Raw genomic sequence first — 25,311 nt, forward strand, 5'->3', positions numbered from 1 at the left:
TCTTTAATAACTGAAAATATATAATTAAAAAAGAATAAATAAATTTTTTCGACTAATAAATCTGTCCGAGATTTAAAAAAAGTTGATTGAATATGCGTCTTCAACGCTCGCACATGGTTTAGGCATATCTGCTTCCTCTACGAGATATACCCCTTTTTCTAATATGGATGTATTCTTAATAGCTACGTAAATGGAATTTCAAAATTCCATTGAAAACAATTTATTGCACATTCCATCAGAATTTATGTTCCATTTTTTTGATATACGTATATTTTATTTCTTGTTACCTTAATGTATGATATAAGAATGATGTTATCATATATTGCCATTAAATTATATTTACACGAGCAGAAACGCATCTGTTCTGGCTTCCGTCTGACACTACGTCGTGCGCGAGCTTTTATTAAAGATGGCGATTTATCGCTAGTAATAACGGTGCGATCTGGTGCGAATATCTTCCGCCAAGCTTTACTCAGAGCTCGAAAAATCGTCTCGTGAAGAGGAAGAGGTCAGAAATTGGAAATTATGGGTTCATTCATAGTAATCCCATTCGAATGGGAAAAAAGACGAGGGGTAGTTGGCGCGGCAGTGTGTTATCAAGCGTGCGTTAAGCGCGCGTTTTCCGGGGTAGATAAACAATTCCTGACACTTTAGTGGCGCTCCGGATGCGTTAACGCCACTTCAAGTACCGTAATATTCGAGCTGTAACGAGCATCAGAATTGATTAACCGCGATTGTTGATTCTGTCGAGCGACTTGCAACTACCACGTGCTTCTCTAAGCAAACGAGACGATGGGCCGACGCATCAGCTGTATAATCGCGTCCGCTAATCGTCCGTCCGTAAATTTTACGTCACAAATCTTCATTCTCTTTCGCTCCAAGATCGAAAAGTAGATAAAGAATTATATTAATACACACAAAATTAAATAATATATAATTTCGACGAAAACATACGTCTGCAAATTTTACGACATTTTTCTTATGAAAGGAAATTAATATTAGCTATCGTACTTTGTTATAATAAAATTTATGAAGCGACCTGTTATCTCGTTGCGAGAAGAAATCTTTTGCGGTTTTTCCAGGGAATCGCGTGCAATATTTTTCGTGTCGTCGACGAGGCGAGTTTGACGACAGGAAGTCGAACAGTCGCTCGTCCAGTTATATTCTCGATATTTTATGCCGCTCATGTCCATCACGACGCATTAAAATCTCACGCACGCAAAACACCCGAGTTCTTGCATAACTGTGCGTGTCCGTGTCAGGCCACTCCGACAGTATTCTACTAGTCTCTTGGACTAGACTTTTCACTGTTTTTCGATTTCGTTAATATATTTATTTATGCTGCCATTTGCAATTTACATATAGGTAAAGATTATATAATGGTCGGATTCGGCGGCTAAAAATTTATACGCAAAAGACAAAAATTTAAGTTTTGTATAATTCTCATATTTTTCACTATATAACGTACTTTGCTTTCGACTTAATAATTATTATTTGTAATTAAAATTTTTTTTCTTGTAGGATATATTTTTTTTTCCTAATGATCTGCTCTCTAAAGATTCAACGATGTAGATTCGGCAGCATACAATGTAATATACAACGGGATTTATAGAAGCTGTTAATTCCCTTTACATTTTAGCATCCTGAATTACTTGCGTGTTCGCAGGGACTTAAACGAATTATACCGTAACCACGGAGGTCATTGAACCGCGGTCTGTCAGAAGAATTCAGAAAAACATCGCTTTGCCAAAGGCACGGTTAGTTAAGGCAGGTTTTACGAACCTGTATGACAGAGCACACGTAAGATTATTGAGTAACCCGTATATATGTACAACACATTCTTTATCTTATGTACTTATTCTTTATCCTGAGATCTAACAATAAGAAAGATTCGGGTAGAATGTATAAGTTATTTCGCGTCATATTACGAGAATGTTACGGAATACATAAAAAATAACCATGTATTTATTAATTCTTTTTATTTTTAAAGCTATATTTTTTATTTTTCAAATTTATTTCTGCATTTAATGTTTGAGAGAAAAATTTTACAACTCTTTATTCACAGGACTTTCAACTTACATCATCGTTGTTTCGTTAAGTATTACTTGGAAGGTAACGCAAATATACTTGTCAAGTGAAATATACAGGAGAACGTAAAAACGTCAATCGTTTCGTAATAAGAATATATCGCACACGTGCAATTTTATATTCGACTCTCATGTCAAGATATTATGCGATAATATACAAGTTGTTAAAAAAATTAGATCGACAAACTATGAAGGCAAATAGAGGGCTTCAAAATAAATATTTTTCTGTTAATACTATATCCTTCTCTCCGACGTTTTCTTTTTTTTTCTTTTTCTTTTTAGTTGTACGTTTATTACATGATATAAAATAGAAATTTTTGATTTAAACAAGAAGTAAAATGTGCATGTTAGTCAATCCTATCCATGTATATCGCTCCATTTCTACTCTATTGAGAGTTTGAATATGATACAAGACCAAAACGAAACGTCGCAGAGAGAAATATCATTAACAAAATATATTTATTTTCGAGTCCTCTATTTCCCTTCAAAGTTTGTCGGTCTAATTTTTTAACATCCTGTAGTTCTCACTCTCAGCTTGCGTATACTGCTTGCATCTCACGATCTTAAGGCAACAATCCTCGTTCGGGAGCGCTCGCGCGTAAGATGAGTTTCAACGAAAACGGTGGGCGGGGAGGGGGGAGAAAGAATAGATGAGGAACGGGAAGGGGAGATGCGAAGGCGAGTTCTCCAATGCGGCGATTTTACTACAAGCGGCGGAAGTCGCGCACAGCGTGGCTCGCGTGTCGTTTGCAAATTACACTCGCTCGGGGGAACGTCTTCTTCGACGCGCCTTTGTTTCGCCCTTCGGGAACTCGTGAGAGTCAGAGGCGGAAAAAGAAAAGAACACCGCGCCTCGATGTGCGCACGATGCGTAGACGATCGCGGCGTAGGGGAAAAGGCCGTCGCGAGAGAAAGGAAAATCGAATAAAAGCGACGCCGAGACGCCTGAGGCGTAGGCTCATTAGCATTTTTATGGACTTGCTTTGCGCCGCCGTGACAAGTGACATCAGAATTCGCCGTACGTGTCCAAGTGAATCTTATCCGAGTCCGCTCGGTACGAAGAGAGAAGCCGAAAGGGTCAAGTACCCTTGTACGACCACGTGACGCGCTGACACTTGATTTCGCTTGCGAGTAACGATATCTTGCGAGATGTCACGACGGCATCGGTTGATGGTCTTAGATATCTAAAATTGATTCTACATGATGATATCAATCTCGCAGTTTTAATGCCGTAATAATAGAACTTGCAAAGGATTCACCGCTATGACTACGCATAATTAACTTTGTTTCGAAGCTAATATATATCTTTTTGCAGGGTAACATCTTGTATTTATCATATTCAATGGAAATAAGTAAAAATGTATTTATATTATTAATACAATTAATTTTCAATTAATTTAAGAAAAATAAATTTATCTTTTTGAATGTGTTTTGAAATTTACGATGTCACAAGAAGCTTTATCCACAAAAATTGGTAGACTGTGCAGTGATGAATTTTCGGATATTGCAAGGAAAGTAAAGAATTTGTGCGGCTCTTTTTCCGATCCTTTTTCTTTTAGATATGATAAATAGAAAATATTAAAAAGACGAAATAAATCGTGAACGTGGTCGGTCGTCGATCTCGCGAATTCCGGGGAAAATACTTTCGGGGTCCCATTTCGATACTTTCGACGATGATTAAACGATTGGGGCCCGATATTGCGAGGAGCGGCGATCATTAACTTTCTGTGTGCCTTTAATTGCTTCCTACGGTGATCGAGCGTTGTTTCTCAATTTAGTAACGAGAAGGAGGACAATAGCATTGAGGAAACGCTTGTCAAACGTGACTTTTAATCGTCCGTCTGAAGATCAGACTTTTGCAATTACTCATCCTGTCCATATTGTGAAAGAGAGACGAGAGAAAGTTAAAAAACAAATAAAAATAGTACTTTTAAAAATAATTACTTTCTTATATCATGATATTTAATATTTATACTTTTGTCTGTCCCCCGCGCTTCTTCATAATTACGAAGATTTTTTTTTTTTTCAAATTAATAATGTCTTAAAAAAAGCGCGTGTTTTTCGTAGAACATTTAAATCTAAAAACGCACGTACAACGGACTTCGGACGGATGTTTCGAGATTTCAACAACGGAGAACATTTTTCATTCGCGGAAATAATCCTTGATATAATCCGTGATACTCCCTTACGGATAATAACCCAAATAACATGCGATACAACATCGAGTCTCTGGATAAGGTTCTCCGGGCAAGAGCAGGAAGAGAACATCGGAGTATGCCCGACGTGACTGCCTGAAACGAGAGTCAAGTTCACAACTCTCTCATCATTGTCTCTCCGCGGGCTGATAATGATAATCCGCCGATGATTATTGTCATTACGACTCGCTCTCGGCATGCGAGCTTCCCAATTTACTCAGGCGCCGTTCCTCTTACTCGTCGCTTCGAGCCCGGTGCTCTAATGAATTTTCTGGAGCGATAATCCGCAGCGTCATTAGATGCGATGAATGCGCACGAGTCCCGTTTTAATCGCTCACTGGCAGATTTCGTCGATTGTATCCTCCTATCTGTCGTACTAACGAGATAATATTTCCCGAGCGTAAAAAATAATATAAAGAATGAAAAAAATACGCACATATTGTACATCGTGTCGAAGCCATATGTCCGTTTTTAATGATAATCGTTCATTTTGCTCCGCGTTGAATTTTCACTACGTTAAAAAGTACGTTACTTTACTTTACTTTAGCTTGACTCTGCGATTTAGCACACTGCCATGCGTATACGATATATTTAATTCAAGTTCTCATCGTTGTAGTCCGATGCGATTGCGCAAAGTTAATGAACGAAGTTGTAATGCCAAGTGGCCAGCGCATGATTTTACGCTATGGGAGTTATGTATCGTCTCGGCATGCGAATCCATTTTTATAATTGGTCACGGGACAACGGATAGAAACGAGTTTTCATCGATATCGTGAAATTTCTGCGGCCGGCGAGTCGATCGAAAGAAGAAGGTGATTCGCTTTTTTATAAACTTTCAGTCGCGAATCGCGTAAGCTACTCGTGAATGTGAATGCTGTAACAATGAGAAGTGGATTAAATAATTTTCAGATCTCAGGTAAATGCGTGCATTGCGTGTGCGATGATGCATCATTGTAATTAAATTATAATTTCTCAAAGTACTTTATTCTGCTAGTTGCGTCGCGAGTAACGTCACCTCCAACAATCGCAAGACGACAAGATTGTTTTGCGGAATATGAGTTCTCGCAATTGTTGTCGAAATCAATGATTTGCTATATCAGAAGGAGTCGATTCGCGAAGATAATTAACGCTTCGACTGGGTCCAGTTTTTATTTGTTGCGAAAATGAAACGGTATTAAACAGAAAGCGATAGCTCATATATCGCTACGGCCTATTCGACCAACCGCGACAATCTCACAATCGACACAAATTTTCGTGCTCGTTTTCGCGTTTTACCGCTCAAGCAAAGTTACGTGGCCGCGTTCGCTTTCGTCCCAGCGTTACAAATAGTTGCTGCCCGATCGAAGGATCTCTTCGTCTTCCGACGAAGCTTCCGACCGTTTCATAATGGATTGTGAACGCTACGAAACAGCACCCATAACGAAATTCGAACGGACACGGATGTTACACCGGAAAACAATTTTGTCGGCGGAACGTTTTATAAAAAAAAATCGCAAAAAGCTTGTCGGACTCTTCTCTGTAATTAGTCCTGCTTCAGAGGATCTCACGTCCATCGACTTCGCAACCCTTGAAATCGAGAGCAGACGCGATTTGTAACAGGTGAACCCAGGTTATTAAACTCCGGGCTATTAACTTACGCGATTCGTATTCCCGACGTGTCGGGCATTAATAACGATAAATTACCGTACTACGGATACAATGGCCGCGCACGCTATATAGGAATCGTTCAATGGGTGTCGACGATGGATTCGTATCATTGAGCGTCGCTGCTCATTCAAGTATATCTTTAACGCGTATACGAGTACGACGCAGATATCGAATAAATTGATCACGTCGCTCGTAAGGTGCACCGTTACACTATTCACGCTTGAAAATCGTCTCGATATTATATTCAAAGAGGCGGGTCTCTGATTGAAAGTTGACGATCAAGATTTATTTTTTACAAATACGACGATAATTCTCGTAATTTAGAGATTCAAATTTGTAATTTAGAGAGAGAAGGGAGAGAGACACCAGATAATATAGATTATATATAATTTTACACTAAAATGTAATTTTTGCATACAATAATATTGCCTAATTTGCTAATTATAATTTATTAATTGTGTTTCAGCGACTGCAACGATAGCGAGCACCGTGCAGATCGAATGTGCGAGCGAATCGATAATCGTTCACATCTCGACGGAGGGCAACACGGATTTCCATGGTCTGGTCTACCCACGTGGTTTATCGAAGAATAGCTCTTGCCTGCAGGAGTACAGGAGTCAGCCCGCTCCTATCACGTACAATCTGCCTCTCAGATCCTGTAACACCATGCCCACTGAACTGGTAAGTTTTTCCTTCTCGAATCATTTCTTGAATCGATGTGTCAGTATAGGGAGAGAGGAGAAGAATGCGTCTTTTCACGCTTCAATTTTTTTATATTTATTTTTTATACTTATTTCTATATTTTTTTCTTTCGTTTCCTGCTTTTTATTCAACCTTCCTCCATTGATGATAATTCTCGCTTATTTGTGATGTCGGTGTGAAATTCCGCGTGTAAATCAATTAGGTTATTACCCATTATCTGAACAAGCGCCATAGAATTATCACGAGGATGTTCATTATTACGTTGCATCACTCGGCTGCACCTTCGACCGATCGTTTTAATTTGGTTTATCGCCCCTCTTGACCGTTTAGCTCCGTGCCAATTTCCCGGTATTTATCGGTAGCAGTAATTACGACTCGTGCTTTATATAGCGTGGGCATGGTTCGAAATTATTCGAAAGGCTCAATCAGAGAGGGAAGCGGTGCTGATATCTGTAATCTTCGATATGTGACGCAAGCGTCTCGTTTCTCATTTTCCTCGCTTATTCCGATACACTTGAATGCAGAATTGCGCTCATTACGCTCATTGTGATTCTAGATTACGATATTTCAGAATTAGGATCGTATTTATTACACACGTATCATATGATTAAATTATAAATTCTCGAAAGCAATCTGTTAAAACTCGTATGCGGGAGAAATAATGAAACTAAAATTATTCTATAGTGACTATTATACAGGAATATAACGATGAAAATTAACTTGTAATAATGAAATCATTACTGCTGATCTTATCGGTGTAAATTGTTGATCAAATACATAGTGATAAATATTCGTTTGAAGGAAGGAAGTTCTCTTTGTGGGCGCAGTGTAACGAGCACGATATTATCGCAATAATCACGTTAATAAGAACGCCATTAACATTCCTAATGTTATCGTAACGATTGGTATTACGTTATTATGTTATTATTATTATTATTATTATTATTATTATTATTATTATTATTAAACGTACTTATTTTGCGATCGAGTATCTCGACACGTGTCGCGGTTGCCGTAACGCTCATCCGCCATCACGTTTGTCAATAATAAAAAAAAAAATAAAAAATGATATCGAATTGTGCGCGAGCGGATACACACACGAAGATACGAGGCATATATCTATCGCGGCCGAGGCATAAACCAAGATAGTGGACGGAAATACGATGGTGGCGATAGGCGGAGGTGGTGGAGGGTGGAGTTACACGTTCGTGTAACGAGGAAATCGTGTGTCGAGGCGAGAGATGGCTTCCTCGCCGTACCATAACTGGACCGTTATGTGACCGGACCTGAGGCCTTCCACTTCTTGGCAGCGTTATAAGAGGGATATACAGGATGTTCGAGAATTAGAACGAGTATTTTTCGCATCTTAGGTTTTAATCTGTAAACAGAGCCGTTCCCTGTGAAAAATATGTTAAGACACGCTACTTATTTGAATTATTTATGAAATATTAAATAATTATTATCTATTTTCAATTTTTCATATATCGCTCTTTGTAATTAGATTTCAAGAGAAATTATATACTATTAAAGTTTAATGAAAAATTATAACTGAGAAATATATAATTTTGTTTTCTATGCTTAATTTTTTACAGAAAACTTTCTTATTTTCAACTGTTACTTTTAATTAACAAACTAAGCTTTACACGGTTACGATACGCTGTATTCGAATCAATGATCAATTCACCATAAGCTCCGATAAACGCCATATAAAAATGTATTCTCTAATATATGTATAATGTTATAGAAAAATTAGCGTATAATTCCGACGTTTATTATATTCTCTAGACTGTAATTTATATTAAATACTCTATAATAATTTGTTTGGAATTATTATAAGCTCCAGATCGCGATATAATAAGGCAACACCCACGTCACTACGGATTTTTAATTGTCGGTTTTTCCCGCGGGCCGCAAGGCATTCGCATAAATTTGTACTGTTCAACATTTCACGAACCGCCCACAAAGGTAGTAATCATCGGGTGCGCGCTCATTGTGTGAATCACATTCGGTTAATGCGATCTTGGATTCAGAGAATAAAGGAGAGACAACGTAGCTCGCAGCTGACGCCTCTTTTCTGCAATGTAGAATGCGAATATATATGTCGAGCCGCTGACTCTTTAACGAATTGCTTGCTCCTACGATCGACCGATAATAACACCCGAGAAGAAGATCCTGGATGATAACGTAGATTAGACGCAGTAAACTTAATCGACAATGGGATTCAGAGAAATAGCAGCAAAGATAAATATCCGGTTAAGAAAAAAAAAAAATCTATTCTATTCCTTTCGCACATAAGCTAAAGTAACTGCATGTTAATGAAAGCAAGCACGTATACTCTCGCGAGTCTGTATCTCAACAAACTATTCATTACGACGGATATGAGCTACTTCCATTAGCGATGTATTATATCATTAACGGCCCAATAGATTGAATGTTGCATTCATCGTTGCACTCGAACGCGAGCCGTACGACTTGGTAATTCGCTTTACGATCGCACCCGACAATTTGATTTACCAACCGCGACAGAGGTACAAAACTCTGCGTCACTTGCATGCCCTCGGAAGGATAAAGGTGCAACGACGAGGACGACGACGATGACGACGATAGGGAAGAGACTAGTTTCTCTCGGCATCTAATGGCAACAGCACGTATACCACCTGACACCGAGAGGGGCCGTATAATTTAAGGGCTGGCACGCCGAAGGGTACAATAATTCGCGCCGGGACGACGTCGCTCGGTCGTAAGACGAGGTCGGATAAGGCAAGGGGGAGTCTTTGACCTCCGCGAGCGGTTCTCGGTAATTCTCTAGTGGATCTCCGGTGTGGGCGTCGCGAGCCATCGTGGGCAGTTGTGCCCATGGAACATGCGTCGGCGGTTTTCGCATGAGCGTATATTAAATCGACATTAAACAACTTTGGCGTTCCTGCATAAATTTTCGTCCACGTTGATTCCATTCTTCCCGAATTATTTTTAGACAAAAGCGCGAGTGTACAGTATTAAAATATCAAGAAATTATATAGGTATTAGAAAAAAAAGTAGAAATATTTTTATAGGTGATAAATTATATGCTTCCGCTACGGTTTTCCCCCCCCCCCCCTCTTAGTTTTATTCACGAGTAACGATAGGATGAGCATGGATGAAATGATACGCGAGAAGCTGTATCCTAATATGGCGAAGCTGTATCTCAAGCGATTCTTACATAATCCCTTTCAAGTGCATATTCTCGTACATAGACGACTCGATGTCTTCTTACGCAATAAAAGATTCCGTCAAATAAAAGAATATACGAGCGAACTGTACGCTCTCAAATTCTTTTACATGCAAAATTCGATTATTATATCGTTGCTTGGTAAATTTATTTTTATTTCTGGAGTATTTACATCGTAAAGAATTTCTTTAAAAATGTAAATAACTATGAATAGATACTTTCTAAAAGTTTGCATTTTCGCAAATTAATATTTCATTTAACTCTCGCGATCTTTCGAAACATTCCTCATAAATAATTCTACGTTGAAAGTTGGCGAGAATTAACATGTAAAATTATCTTATGAATTTTACGATCTTGCGGCCTTTCATATTTTTTACTTGCAAATTTGCTAGCGTCGATGAAATCTTAATTTGATTTGGCAGGCGAATGACGTGAGTTTTGTTTATGTTAATATTGGAAAAGTAAAATCAGCGATCAGTTTTATTCGGTTGTATTTTTGAATAATTTATCTTACAAATTTTCACAATTTTCTCAAAGTTCTGCGGATCTCTGCGTCATTTTTTAAAATATATAATACAAGATGTAAAATATACAAGATAATATATTTTTTCTCCAATCAGTAAAATAATAGTTATTCAAAATTACTGAAAAATATAGGTTAATAAATTATTTTATAAATATGCAATACATAAAAATTTATGACAGTATGATAATTAAAAGATTTTGAATTTATTATTATATTAATTATATAATAATTGAAAACAAAAATATTAATAAAGAGCGAGTCTTATAATTTTATATGAGAAATTTAATCGAGAGGAATCGTCATCAAATTTTGCCAAGAAGACCCGAAATGGTTACATGAGATTTAAATGGCCGGTCTGTCGAAATCGATGTAGCTTTCTCTCCGTTTAACGAAAAATGGACCACCTGTAAACTCGTTATTATATAATCTGACTTTTTCTTTTCTCCATTCATCATTATTCTTTTTTTCGAGAGAAATTAAATATCCCTAATTTTTAATTGCCATTTTTATTATTATTTTTCTTAATCTAAATTCTATTTACTAATCTGATTTTTGCTTTATGATAAACAAGACTCACATCATGGTCAATGAGCTTAATACGTGTAAAAGATTAGCTTGGCAGTTTTTTTTCTGTTCGAGAGGATTACAAAATTAATTTTCGAATAATAAAATTACGAGAAAAAAATTTGCTAGAAGAAGTCAAATCATCTCGACGATGTAATGCGTTCGTCGTTTATATCCCCCCTGCCTGCCATATGCGATAGCGTTTGTTTTATTTTATACACTTTCCGTTATAAAATTCCGTTATAAAATTCATCGACGATATTAATTTAAAATGCACGGACAATTTAAATTTAAGGAATAACATTAGTTTTAGACATGTCATTGACAAATATGAAATGTCTTTACGCCGTAAGAAACTATGCGTCATGAACTCACACACAACCAGAACAAACTTAATTATTTAAAGAGACAGTAATTTATCTTGATATTGCAAAATTGTGAAATGTATGAGAAAGAAAATACTCTCGACTCTCTCACTTGTCATTTTCATTATCGTTCGCTGAATATAACGCACGTAATTACAAAGAGCGTTCAAGATGCGATACATGGTGCTGATGGGGGGCGCGATTGGTTACCTGAACGACGTCGTATAATATTGTTCATCAGCTACATTTATCGCTTATGCAAAAAAAGTTACATTCTAATAACGATGTCAATGGCGAGCGTATACGAAGTCGTCGGGGAGAAGTCAAGATTGATAGTTACGATACTTGTTAATCGGCCGTTTAATCGACACGATAAATTTACTCCCTCGACTCATGAGCTAGCTTTGACGCGGATTCAATTATTGTTCGTCTCGATCCAGCGAATGTATCGCCGGTGTCGGATTGCGCCGTAAAAATGATTAACGGAATCGTTGCGCGGTGAAATTACAAGACGATGGAGTGCGCGGGAATAGCAAAAATCGACCGAGCCGAGTATACTAAATCATGTCGCGCGGCTCGCTTGCGGCTAGCATCGGCTGGCATCCTCTTCTAACAACCTCGGACCGGGAAGACGGGTGTCCTTGGCTACGGCCTTGCAAATGCGCCGCACAATTGCATACGCGTGCAATGCGTAGACGCATCGAGTACGCATTACACGCGTGATATACTCGGCGATTAATCGGACGTGGTGAATCCTTACGAACGGCTCTTTAAACTCTGTGGAGAATGAGACCAGTTTCGTGGAAGTTTAATTATCGCGAATGTTAAGGGGGTTATACCCGATTGAACCTTCGAAAAATGAAGACATTTTCTAGATTCTTTTGCAGCGCAACGATTTAAGAAAAACTTTTTTTTACGACATTAATACAATATTATTAATACATAATACATTAATACACTATTATTATTAAGTTTTATTTATTATTTAAATATAAATTTTCAGCTTAAACAAATTTTTTTTTAAATCATGCGAATATTTGCAGAGCAATTTCAGGTGGTTGCACGGTGTGCATGAAAACGTTCGTTTATCGTATCGGAAAGAAGAAATACAAGTTTTTTTTATTAAACATATTAATAGCTATATGTTATCCAATTTTTTCAAAATTTTAAAAAATCAAAAAATGACGGCACGTTGAAAAAAGTTTTGTTTTTCTAAAAAAAGAATCCATCTTTCTTTGTTTATATAACAAAAAAAATGAGGAATCATGTACATCATGCATGATAATATAAATCTGCAAATATTCGCATTACTTTAAAAAGAAAATTTTGTTTAAGTTGAAAATTTTTATTTAGGTACTTAATAATATCGTATTTATATTGTAAAGAAATAAAAAGTTTTTATCAAGTCGTTACGCTGCGAAAAAGAAATCTAAAATACTCTAAAGTAACATACAGGATCTATTATATATTCAGCTTTCGATGAAGCTAAACCGTTTTACGAGCCCGGATGATTCGTTTTCACTTTTAAGTCTCGTTCTTGCGCATCTATGAAACATCACCGTAAAATCGCGATTCAGTTTTCGTTAGGACAGAAAGTCACTCGACAAAATTTCCCAGAGGTTTCGCAGAGCAACGCGTTACCTAGTATCAAGACGACGTTTTTCAAGTTTTCCGATTCTCCAGATTAGAAAGGATTTTCCGGCGAGCTCAAATTTCATCGATAACTCTCGATGTACAAATTAATGCGGAACTGCTAATACGATCGTTAAGATAAATAGAGGAATAAATCATCTAATTTGCATGGAAAGTAGAGATGGAAAAGTAAAAGCATAAAAAAATATTTACGCATAATAAGTTATTTATTTGATATAACAAAGTTTGCGCGCGCACATACACATACGCATTTCCTCTAAGATTAAACTCATCTCCGTGCATACATCTTTTTAAAGAAGTACGTATCTCACACATAAATTGAACGACGGGTTTATAAAAAATATTCGCGATGATCATCAATTCAGATGCGACGGAGGGAGATAATTATAAAAGACCAGTAAATCGAGATGCATCGTTATTGGATGCAAAGCAGCATCCATCTCCCTTCGATGAAATCCGCCGGTATATCTCGCGTCGAATTCGTTTAACGCAGCGGACGGCGCGTTTTCTCGCACTACCACCATTAGACGGGCAAAACGGTGATGCCCTTGCCTGCTCGTGCGCGGGGTAGACCTGGATAATATCTTCCTAGTAGTGAGGTAACCATCGGTTACGGGCGAATCGCCATTCCTCTGCTCGAGGCCCAATTAAATCGTTAAATCGTAGCCCCGAGGCTTGGAAATTACATGCTGCTTTTACCCCTCTTGGCTGCTCGCTCCCTTAGCGACAGTCCTTATCGTCCCAAAGGCTATATATCCTACCCTCGATTTTAGTTTATAGACTGGCAGGCAGTGCGAGGTCGACGATTAACTCGAAAACTCGGCGAAGGTTTAATCGCGATTCGTAATGCGAGCTCAAGCAGACTTTTATTAGCCTTATATTATCTATAAAAGGCGGCTATAGTAAATATATATACTCCTCTGTAATATAACTTTCTTATCGCTTTTATGAATCTTATATGGAGCGTGAAAAAATCTTAATTCGAAGTATATTTCAACAGGATAGTATATATATTATGTGGAAATATAAATTATAAATATGGTAACCTGCCCCTCTAATTAAATATCTCGACGAAACAACACACGCTTCGATTTTTCTTACTGAATAAAGTATAGACCGGAGATGATACGAACGTATAAAATTCTGTGATAGCTGCAAAATGTACAAATAAAATTTCTCGAGGATCCGCGTCACTTGAGGCATGGGCGGCTATAATTTTGCGCTCTTACGCGCCGTATAATTATTGGCGTAAGGAAACGTCGTGAGAAAGAACTTGATGCTCAACGTGGTCATCTCGTGATTATCTTACCCACATGCCACGACCGATGTATCTTTGGAACCCGGGAATTAATGCTCGACTTTCACTTCTTTCGTTCCCTCCGAAACGAATATCGGCTTCTCGTCCCAATACCAGAATATTCGCGATGGCAACGAATTTTTTTCCTCTTTCTTTGGCTTGAAAGAACATAATTAATTACGGTAAATTTAAAGTCAAACTTGTAACGGGGTAAAAATATAATAACGCAATAATGGCCAGTGTAATAAAATTAAATTTCCTAAGTTTCGTATTCTTTGATCTTTTTATGACGATTAACGATTTTTAACGATTTTATATACTAATGTATTTCTTCAAACAGTTGGATCTTAATTTACTCTGTCAAGTACGGTAGATAGATGTGTTGTAGAGATAACGGGGACGAAAAATATTTTTCTAACATCGTCTGTACGAAGAGAAATGGCTAAATAATGATTATATCATAACGGGCATTTGTACTTCGCGCATCATGTATGCATCGGGGCGAACAGATTTAGTTAACGGACGTCTTGCATTTTATTTCACCCAAGTGTCCGATTTCTCGAGGTAAAGCTCGCCGCACTCTCGAGTGCGCTGTAATAACATCCCCCTCTTTCGTACTTTGGCAAAAAGTCACATACGACATTTTAATGCACTACGGTGCGTCTCTGTCACGGCGGATTACGCCTCTAATAGTAACACCGTTACTCCGTCCGTTACGTTTTCACGATAGCGCAAGGTCACCGTACCCACCGTACCCACCGTACCCGGTTGAAAGATTCATTCACTTTATGATGCGATAAATAAAGATGGCGAGAAGAGTGATAAACGAGATTTGTATCAATCGTTATATCATGCTCTTTCATTATCCAAGTTTGCAAACGCAACGCTCGCGTAACGTTAATTCTATATTCTATTCTGTGAATTTTTAGCTTATAAAACTTAATTTAATAATTCATTAATTTAATTTAATTTATTTAATTAATTTTTATCTTAATATGCGCGTCGCGTAAGGAAAGATTATAAAAGGATCGTTCAACGATCACAACATATAAGATAATAATTGATGCTTTTCGTGGGCGATATCGGTTGAATTGAGCATCACTGTCGCATACGTGACGAGCGCAAGGTTTCTGCGAACCTTGTAAGAGTCGGAGAAGAAGCTGCCCGCTTTTTGCGCACAGTGGATAGAGCCGAGACGATGCGTCCACTCGGAGAATACCTCTTTAAACGACCTATTGTTCTGCGGTTTAAGTCGCGCGAATCTAAATGCGGCCTTGTAGACTTTCCATTAACTTGGCGAATATTCTTGACGTATGCTACTTTGAAACGGGCGGATCGATAAGTTTAAAGATAAAAGCTTTCGCTTATAAATCGTTTTTACTCAAATAACCAATAATGATTGAAGTAACAAGAGAAATTACGTCGAATGTGTACCGTAGGAATTATATTGTAGTTTCAGATGCGAATCGAATAAATTATTTTTGAAGCATTGCTTTTTCTACAAAGATGTTAGAAAAATTTTAACCGATGTATATGATTCCTTCTTTCCGAGAATCACTGTATACGGATACGCGGCGCGCTCTTGAGAGTGTATAGGATCAACGTGTAGGTCCTCCCAACCTCGTTGACCTTTGACCGAGGGCGAACAGGCGGCCGCGTCGCGTCGGCTAGTTTTTCAAGTTGCCGAAGACGGCTGTTCGTAAGGATACACTCGCCCGTGACTCCTCCTTTACCGGAGAGACTTGGCTGGCGCCCCTTTTCTATCTGGCAACGCTCCAGTGCCATCGATCCTCGTCGCTCCGAGGAGACAAGGAGGCAACAATGCTGGCGCCGAGACGAGCGTGTATAAAATCGTGCCGCATTATCCAGAATACCGGACTTTGAACGCCACATTCCAATGTTTTCTAGTACTTTTTAAACGCCTTTATGGATGTTCGTACCGATTCTTTAGCAGGAGCTTTGAAACAAAAGCTGTCTCGCTTGGTCAAAGAATTAAATTTAAATACATAGAGGAAGAATACCAGACCAACACTAATCAGTTTTAATTTTTTAGTTTTAGTTTTAGTTTTTTTCTATATCAATTTAGGAAATTTATATTGGTATATTTTTCTTTTATTTTATTATTTTATATTTATTATTTAAAAAAATATTAATTAACGATAGAAAGTATATATCGTTGGATTTATAAAATAATTATGTATATATGTATATATTTGCCAGGATATTATTATTTACAAAATTACACGAAAAGCTTCTTATTCGCGTTACCGGATATATCCCTTACCAAGTTCTTCCTTACCAAGGAAAGCGATCCATAACCGTCGGTGTGATCGAGGTTTCCCATAAATCCACTGGATAAGCTATCCAAAAGATCAGAAACCTCGACCCGGACCGGTCGAGGTTCAGGGATTAAGTTATACGTCGTGACGGTTATAGCTGGGATTTATGCTTGATCTTGGGCGTGCAGGAAGCGTACAGTCAGGATGTGGAAGAGACGAGAGGAGAGGATATTTCGAATCTCGACGGGATATCTCTCCCACGATTATTCAATACCGATGCTCGCGGAAGAGACGTCGCTTCGTCCCCGTGATATCCCGTATAAATAACCGCGGAAGAACAGCCGTTTAATCTCTCCCGTAAGCAAATTCCCAGCGAGACGATCGTTCCGCGTAGAAGAAGAAGCTCGCTGGCTACCGATCTTGTAAATGCGCTGGGGAAGCGACAACGGCACCACGACCCTTGGTAATCGTACTCGAAGAAATTCCGCATCGCCGACTGACGGTTTGATCTGACAGATTCATCCACGTGTCAGTTATATCAAAGAATTCGCCCGGAGCCCGAAATGCGCGCGGAAAAAAATCGCACGCGAAATAAGATGCGTTTATTGGCGAATTGGCTGAAGCCAACGGCAGTCTTCCAGGCTTCAAAAAACTAATTTCCTCGTTTGTCGAGCTTGTGAAGTTGCATGGTATCTCGTCCGGTTTAAAACAGACTAAAATTCTTAGCCAGATTGTAAACTATTTCAGGGACTTTTTTTTTTAACTTTTTCAAAGACATTTTATTTTATAAAATGACGGATTATATGTAATCTGGCTACGACATATATGTATATTGCTTGAAAAAATATATATATATATATTTTTTTTTCTTATAAAAAAAATTTAAAAAAGGATCGATTTATCGTTTTATTAATTATTTCAAAGAGAATAATATGGTAAGATTATTGGAATAGAGCAGCAGTATGAAATATATGCAAGATATTGGTACGGAATGCTAAAATCAAATGTGAAATTTAAAAGGTCTTATACTGGTCACGCCAGTCTGTACATTCTCAAAGCGGTCGCTAAATTAGCTAGATAAACGCGAAGAAAATGAGCAAAATTATTTTCGCAGGTAAATTTTCAGCGAGAGCTCGTAGGCAAATCGGTGCAAGTTCGTAATGACGTTTGTAAGGGGCCGTTTCGCGCAATTACATAAATCCGTGCGTCCAAGCGAAAAGTAGTCATTGCCGTGTAGGCAATACTTAAACGCTATAAGCGTTGGTAACCAAGGTCATTCAATCTCATAAGCTATACTTTCTTGGATAACGAGAATAGTGATCTGTGTGTGTGTGTGGCTTATAAATATATGCTGTTCGTGTGAGAAACGCGCTGTAAACTTTGATTGCGAATATGAAAAAATCATGCGAATTTCGAATGATCGAGACTTTACTCGGAGAATAAAATCCAGCAGAAATGCCGAATCAGATGTTTTCCTTGACCAACCATAATGTTGATCACCGCTGTCAGATTTTATATTCATTATTCAAGCATCCGATAACGGTAACCATACGATTTACGCGAAGATATTAATAATCCTGAGATCATCGATGTTTTCAGCTAAAAGGCAAAATACATACACGTCCGTATTTTCATAATCCACATATTCATATAAAATATGCGTCACTCGATTGAAAGACCGGTTTCAAGAGGCTTTTTAAAAGCACGTAACTGGTGAAAGGACGCGCGAAATCTTGGCAAAACGAATTAAAGAAACATCAAGATTACATCGATCGATTAAAGAGTAGAGAGGAGGGAACGAGAATGTAGAAGTTGGCCAAGTATGTTGAACGAGGCTTAAAAGGATGAAGGCGGATTGAAAAGCGAGAGGCGAGCAGAAGGACAAGACGAATCGGGTACGTGAGATGTCCTCGGAAAAAGCGACGAGAGCCGCGAAAAGAAAAGCGTCAAGTCGACAAAGAAAGGGAATAATAATGGCGCAACGGCCAGTACGCTCGAATCATTTTCTCGAGCTTCTCGCGTCATTAACTCGTGCGGCTCGCCGAAGCGGCATCTCTCCGCATTTCGCTTCCCATTCTTCTTTTTCGTCGTTAACTCGTTTCTTGCCCTGAACTTGAATCCGTCTTTTCCCTTCGGCTTCCACGTATCTTCCGTGTTCCATCGGCCGAGCACCTCCCTCTGAAGGAGAAGGTCGTTGCGGAGCAACACGGTAGCCGTGTTTGCGTGATGATGAACTGCTTGCTACTTCACGGTAGTGAAGGCAATTGGGAGTAAGAAGGATTCGAAGAAATTGTAGTTCCGATGAGTAATTCAGATACGGCGTATCTACAGAGGTAGGGTTTAATTAGATAATTCTAACTGCGATATAGCTCGCCGCTCAGATAATCTTTAGAAAAATATACATATCTTCAATATTCTCTCATACTAATCTCTTATTGTAGAAATATATACAGGGTGGCCTCGAACGTAAAATAATCACGATTTCAGAGGTTTTTCAGCGATAACTTCTTAAGGAAGCATTTTTCGATCCATGTTTATAAGAAATTTTTTGTTCAGAATTAAATTTCCTATAAGATCTCAAAGTCTGGCTGGCACGTTCGCGGCCACCCTGTATATTTCCAATCTCGTATATAATTTTTACAAAGAAGAAAATGATAATATAATTTAAATATTTTTATGAGATATAAATGATATAAATTGCCTTTTTTTTTTTTAATTTATTTAAATTTTGTTTGATCTTCGCAAGTTTCTAAAATGGCAGAGACATGTCTGGAGACAAATATTGTCGACGAACATTAAGCGTGAAAGTGACAAGGATACATGGCCTTTGTCGGACGAGGCTGACTGTCGTTCGAAAAGACGGTCATCCGAAAATATCGATGACGCCAACGTTTGCTCATCGCGTGAAAGCGCGAGTTCGTTGCAAAATCGCGCGACTCTGTCAGCCTCTCGGTAACAAGAGGCGGCGCGTATGAGAAACGTGGGTGGTTGATGTCGCACGGAGATTTCACCTTGTCTACAAACACCCGTGATTTCCTCGCGCAGACGAGGGATGGACGCCCCCTCCCCCCCCCCCCCTCCCTCCACGAGAAACATTCGAATTTGGCGATGTGGGCGCAGCAAGAAACTCGATTTCTTACGAGACTCGCAAGGACACACGAGAAAGGATGCAATATCGTCTCGTCATCCACCGAATAAAACTACCCACGCAAATACCAATTTTGGGACGTCTCGCCTACGTCATCTGCGATTCGACTGTCTCGTCCTGAGATTAGATTTAATTGTTTCCGTTGAATCCTACTTGTCTAATATAAAATTGCGCCCACGTCTTTCGCGATATACAGTAGTTTAAATCTCGCGTTCGAAATTATATGCTCTATCAATTCTGTTTTTAACACGCGTCTACATATTTTTAATTTTTATTTTTATTCTTCTAGTATTCTGTCATTTAATCGCTGTCATTGAGTTGCGCTATTTCTTTCGCAAGCCGATGTTATGCAAGAAGTTATAAAAACATTATTTATACTGTCGTCGTCAACAGTAACTTCGTCATTTTCTTACATCATGGCAGATGTCTCATGCATACTGTAATGTTACATTCTTACCTCATTGGTACGCATCGCGAACTGCTTCTGAATTTCATTGACATACTTCTAATGTAAAGCCGGGCTGTAGTTTGACCAAACCGTGATGTATGGCACGCAATTATATGTACCGATTGCGTTAATGGAGATTTCTCTCCTCGCTATTTTCTCTGTATTGTAATAAAATTACACCATCATTATTCTTTTTTTATTAATAGATGGGGGAAACTTATCAATTTCTAAAAATCCGACATTTATCCATCTCGCTTGTATAAAGAGTGAAGTATTATTGTCGAAAGAGATGCTTCTACAAATTTTATTTGGTTAATCGTACAGATCCCCCCGTATATGCAAATATAAAAGTCTCTAAAAAATGTCAGAAGAGTCTTTGTTAAACATATAGACGGTAAGATATAACGATCATCGCATTGATACGTCGGATTAAGGAGTGAATATTTCATGCTTTTCTCTTCCTCGATCATTCGCACCCATATCGGATGTGCCGTATATATATTTTTCTCTCTTTCTCTCTCGGTAAAACCGCACCCAATAATTATACAAGATAACTAAGTGGCTACGTGCGACTGTTAATCGCGATGCCGATCATCGGCCTTATGTAATTGACGGTGACGTATAGCAGGTAAAATAATTTGACAGGCTATTCGTGATCAGGGTAGTTAAACGGTTAAAAGTTAAGTAAAAAGGATGTTAAATTGAAAAGTTAATCATTTTTAACTTAACTTATTGTTAGTTAATTTTAAACGTGTTAATTTTTAACGTAAACCAGTTATTTTTAAATGCATTAACGTTAACTTATTAACTTTTTTTATACAAATTAAAATAATTCATCAATATTAAAGAAAGTCGTGTGAAAATATTCGATCGTAATGTGAATATTTCATTTGTCATGTTTGTTGGATGTATCGATTCGCTGTTGGATAGAGAAAGATTTTTTTTTTGTCCTTTAATAAATTAATAATTTTTTAACTTGACGTAAACTTATAGTTAATTTTTGAGTCATCGACTTTAAACTTAATTTAGTTAAAAAAAAATAAATTGATTAACTTATAACCAATCCTAGTCGCCGATGCATCGTGCGTGAATGCACGCTCCCGCGGCGAAGCGGAAAGAGAGAAATTCGCGCGGCTATTTTTAGCGATGCGCGCATATTTCGAGCGGGAAAGGAATTTCGAGTCGCGAAAATTCCAAGAGATTCCACGGGGATGTTGCGCACGGTATATTAGACGGGGCCGTATAATGAGCAGCGCGTAAACATCGACCGGTCGACCCGCGGCATTTTTTCACGCATTTCCGCCTCTCTATACCCGGAGCCGATCGTACGCTTGCCGCGTGATTTCATCTCTTAACGCATCGCTATTTCCGTTAACGCGACTGACGTTGTTGGCGGGGGAATTTTTTTTACACTTAATAGAAAATGCCTATAAGCTTACTTTTTAAATCATTTATTCGTGACGAAATTCTATTTATATAAAATCTTACACGTTGCGAAATATACGAGAAAAATATACGTGAAAAAAGAGAAGTAGGATACACACATTCATATATGTATACATATACATTTATTATAAATCTATTTATAAATAGAAATAATAAATAGAATTCTATGAATTCTCTCGTGAATTGTAAGGCGTATAAATTGGGCTTATTTTAAAAATAATTTTTTTTTTTTTTTTTTTTTACAATTTTGATTAGATTAAAAAGATTAATTTTTTCATCGCGTTGCATCTTCTCACGACGCGAGAACGTAGTTCGGTATGGGAAAAGCCACAAGGTCATCGATGATCAATTCAACCTCTTTGATGATAGACGCGTGTTACCTGAACATTCCGAATATCGTGATCGCCGGGATTAGCACCAGAAGTTCGTACGTCGCTGCCGTGAGGAGGAGAGAGAAAGAGAGAAGGAGACGGGACGAGCAGCGCGCAGTCAGCCGGTCGACGCGGTGCCGCTGCAGCTGCAGCCGCAATCGCCGTCGCCGCTTGCTGAACTGACCGGCCGTCGAACCCGAGAAATGTTCCGCGAGAGATGTATCGTAATAAGTGCACGAAGTGCCCTACAGGCAGGGCGAGTCCCGGGAGAGGATGCCCGTCGTCGATCGTGCGAATCCATTTGCATTCATCCACGCGAGACTTCTCTGTCCGCCTTTGACAGCCGCGACACGAGTAACCCGGCAACTTTTTAACGATGAATTTTTCGCTCGACAAGTTTTGAGACAAGGATCTTTCGATCATCGATAAATACTATTCGCACGCACGCGGTCTTTCATTACAGCCGTATCAACGGTCGACCGCAGACTCGCGGAAAAACCTGTGATTTTCCAATCACGGATCCCGTTATTCGCTCGACGAAGGGAAGATTCCCTTCCCTTGCACGAGGGACATTAACGTGCGGCACGATCGTCGTCACGTAAATCATAGACAGAAAGACAGAAGATGCTCACCGTTTGCACGCGTGCACGGTGTACCGTCTTGCTTCTGCTGGTTGCGTTGCGGTACAAGGAAATTACCTTGGCTAATAAGAAGTTTAGCGGCTTCCTGGTTTACGCGAAATTAGCGTTACGGTATACATATATTTTTATCGGGCACCCCTTGCTCTATACGCAGTGTACACTGTATTTTAATTGCAATTATGTTTACGAGTTGTAACGCGCGAATTGCAACTTGCACGTTTTAACGTTTTATAAACTTCTTCATTTACGTAAAACTGTCGAATAATTTTTGCTTCCTCATAAAGGAAGCTTTGTTTTCGTGACAAAATTCTTTCCCCTACCTTCTAACTTCCGCAATTTTTGAGACACCGGGCTAAATTTCTTAAAATGAATAAAGTATCATTAAAGGATGATTAGTATTGAAGTTGATGAGGATCGACGAAAGGGTTCATTTCTTTATAAAATTTTGAATTTTTTGAGAAATCTGTACACACATTGTAACTTTTGCAAATTTTGAGTTATCGGATTAAATTTTTTTACACGAATAGATTTATTAAAGAATGATATTGAATTTGATGAGGATCGGTGAGAAAAGGTTTATTCTTTATAAAATTTTGAATTTCGCAAATTTTGAGATATCTTCCTTTATGAGGAAGCGAAAATTGAAAAACTCGCTTGCTTTAAAGAGCTTAAGCTTTGCGGGGGGAAATAAAATGATGAGGAAGCAATGTGCAAGTTTCTAATTTGCACAATTTTTATCTTGATTTCTTTTTCATTACTTTTCGTCGCGAATAATGTTTATTGACACAGACATAATTTATTAACGAGTATATAATGAACAGTGTAAAGTCTAAATTCTAATATTCTTCACGTGGCTATAATTTCCGCTTTTATACGTTTTTTATTCGTCGCAGCCTTCGCGCAACTTCCTGCTTCGCAATCACAAATTTGACTGCGTACCGCGTCCGCTGACGTACAAATATATATATGTGTGTGTGTGTACATCGTACTGTTACGGGCAGTCTATTAACATGAGCGACGTAGGGAAATGAACAGAACCGCGTATAAAGCGCTACACAACGGATGCGAAATTCTCTATGACAGTTCACTATACACGCGCGTATGAATTATAATTACATGTATTCAGTCTCCTAGATGAGAGAATACTCGGCGAACGTATAGCTTGCAGCGGATGCAGCGAGAAGTCGACGTTTTAGCATGCATCTTCTCTCGGGTGCCGTTAGTCCTTCTGTTTCGCGTCTTCTCAGGATCCCGGGACTATCCTAATAAATATATGCAGATTTATAATATATATATATATATATATATCGTATTGTTGTAATAAAGAAAACGATATTTATATGCATAGAATAAGTGAAATAAAAAATGCAACGTCGTTTTTAGAATAAAGTTCAGATAAATTGGATGAATAAGCTATCTCTCTTTCTCTCGGAGCTACTTAACTCTTTAATCACAAATATGCTCGTAACATTACGAAACTATGTTACATTTACGTACCACATTACGTTAAATGCCACATGTGAGAGACTCTCGAGAGCATTAATAATAATGACGAGAAGGCGGTGCTGATGAGTCGGTTGATGAGCCAATTTGCATGAGAACCTCTTAGCTACTGTACCCTTTATTCATGCCAGAGGGCAGAAAGTGGATGTCCGTAATAGACGTACTGCCTCCCTCTCGAGCCTTTTAGCCGATCCACTCTCGTGCAGGTCGAATGATCATCCCGCGTATAAACGATAATGATCGCTTCGCGTAATCGAGCTTAGTCACTTTAGAAAAGGGAAGACGAAAAGTACAATTGACTGAAGAATTTCATCTCACAATTCATCAAGATTCGGGAAATAATGACAAAATTCTCCAAGTGATTTTGTGATCGCGATATAAATTACGCGAGTGACTCTATAACGAAAGGAAAAATGACGGTGAGAAACGGGTATAAAAATATCTGCGGAAATTATCGACGGATCGCGCGAACGATATTAACGATGGCGAGAGAGAATGATACTGCCACTCGAAGGATAACGATTCATTTGGGAGCGTGCAAAAAACGCCGTTGATAGCCATCCTTACTCTGGTATACCATTAGTACGGCTATTCCACGCTTCTTCTCAGATTATTGAAGTTCGCGTAACGATAAAGAAACCGCCGCGCGCCGATAATGGCGTAAGACTCGTAGTCAAGTAGGCGTCAATGTAATACCTGGCATTAGAGTGATCCTTCGCTTCCATGCACTCTCGCGCACGGCTGTCGTGTATGGTACATGCGTGTGCGCGTGTTGCGACGTTTGCGCACGTCCTTCCCTCGATCTACATCTTTTTATTCGTGTACCATCTTCCCCGTCCTATCCTCTCACGCGCGTCAAACGGCAAACATCACGAGATGTACGGATGGAGGGTTCTCGGTATTGGCGCGGAGACCACGAAAATTTTCATCGTCTTTCAAGATACGTCCCGGTAAGTGCGAGATGAATCGCGTTAGAGGGCAAAGGGTGCGACACGGCAAAACACCTCGCATGATAGATCTGACATGAGGTATCTCTCGAGGAGAGACGCCGATTCACGCGCGAAACGTGCGTGTTCATCGATCGTGGATCGTCAGAGAAGATGGATACGTACATACGGCTAATGGATACAACTCAAAGGGATATCCGTAATTTACATATATAAAGCGTATGTATTTGCGCAGGATGTACTCCAACGCGTGCGTGCCGTATACTATACTTTATAGATATCCC

The 25,311-nt window shown here is 38.7% G+C and overlaps 1 protein-coding gene across 1 annotated transcript in view; it reads left to right on the forward strand.

Annotated features, from left to right (window-relative positions):
- Pio (piopio) overlaps window positions 1-25,311 on the forward strand; it is a 60,719-nt gene that overhangs the window by 26,862 nt on the left and 8,546 nt on the right. Inside the window, exon 4 of the mRNA XM_070304450.1 lies at window positions 6,396-6,610. Within this exon, the coding sequence (XP_070160551.1) occupies window positions 6,396-6,610 (215 nt within the window). The remainder of the gene's footprint in view (window positions 1-6,395; window positions 6,611-25,311) is intronic.

Source organism: Polyergus mexicanus, unplaced genomic scaffold (assembly GCF_030449975.1).
Source record: "Polyergus mexicanus isolate NDT 795.1 unplaced genomic scaffold, iyPolMexi1.0 SCAF_11, whole genome shotgun sequence".
NCBI classification, from domain to species: Eukaryota; Metazoa; Arthropoda; class Insecta; order Hymenoptera; family Formicidae; genus Polyergus; species Polyergus mexicanus.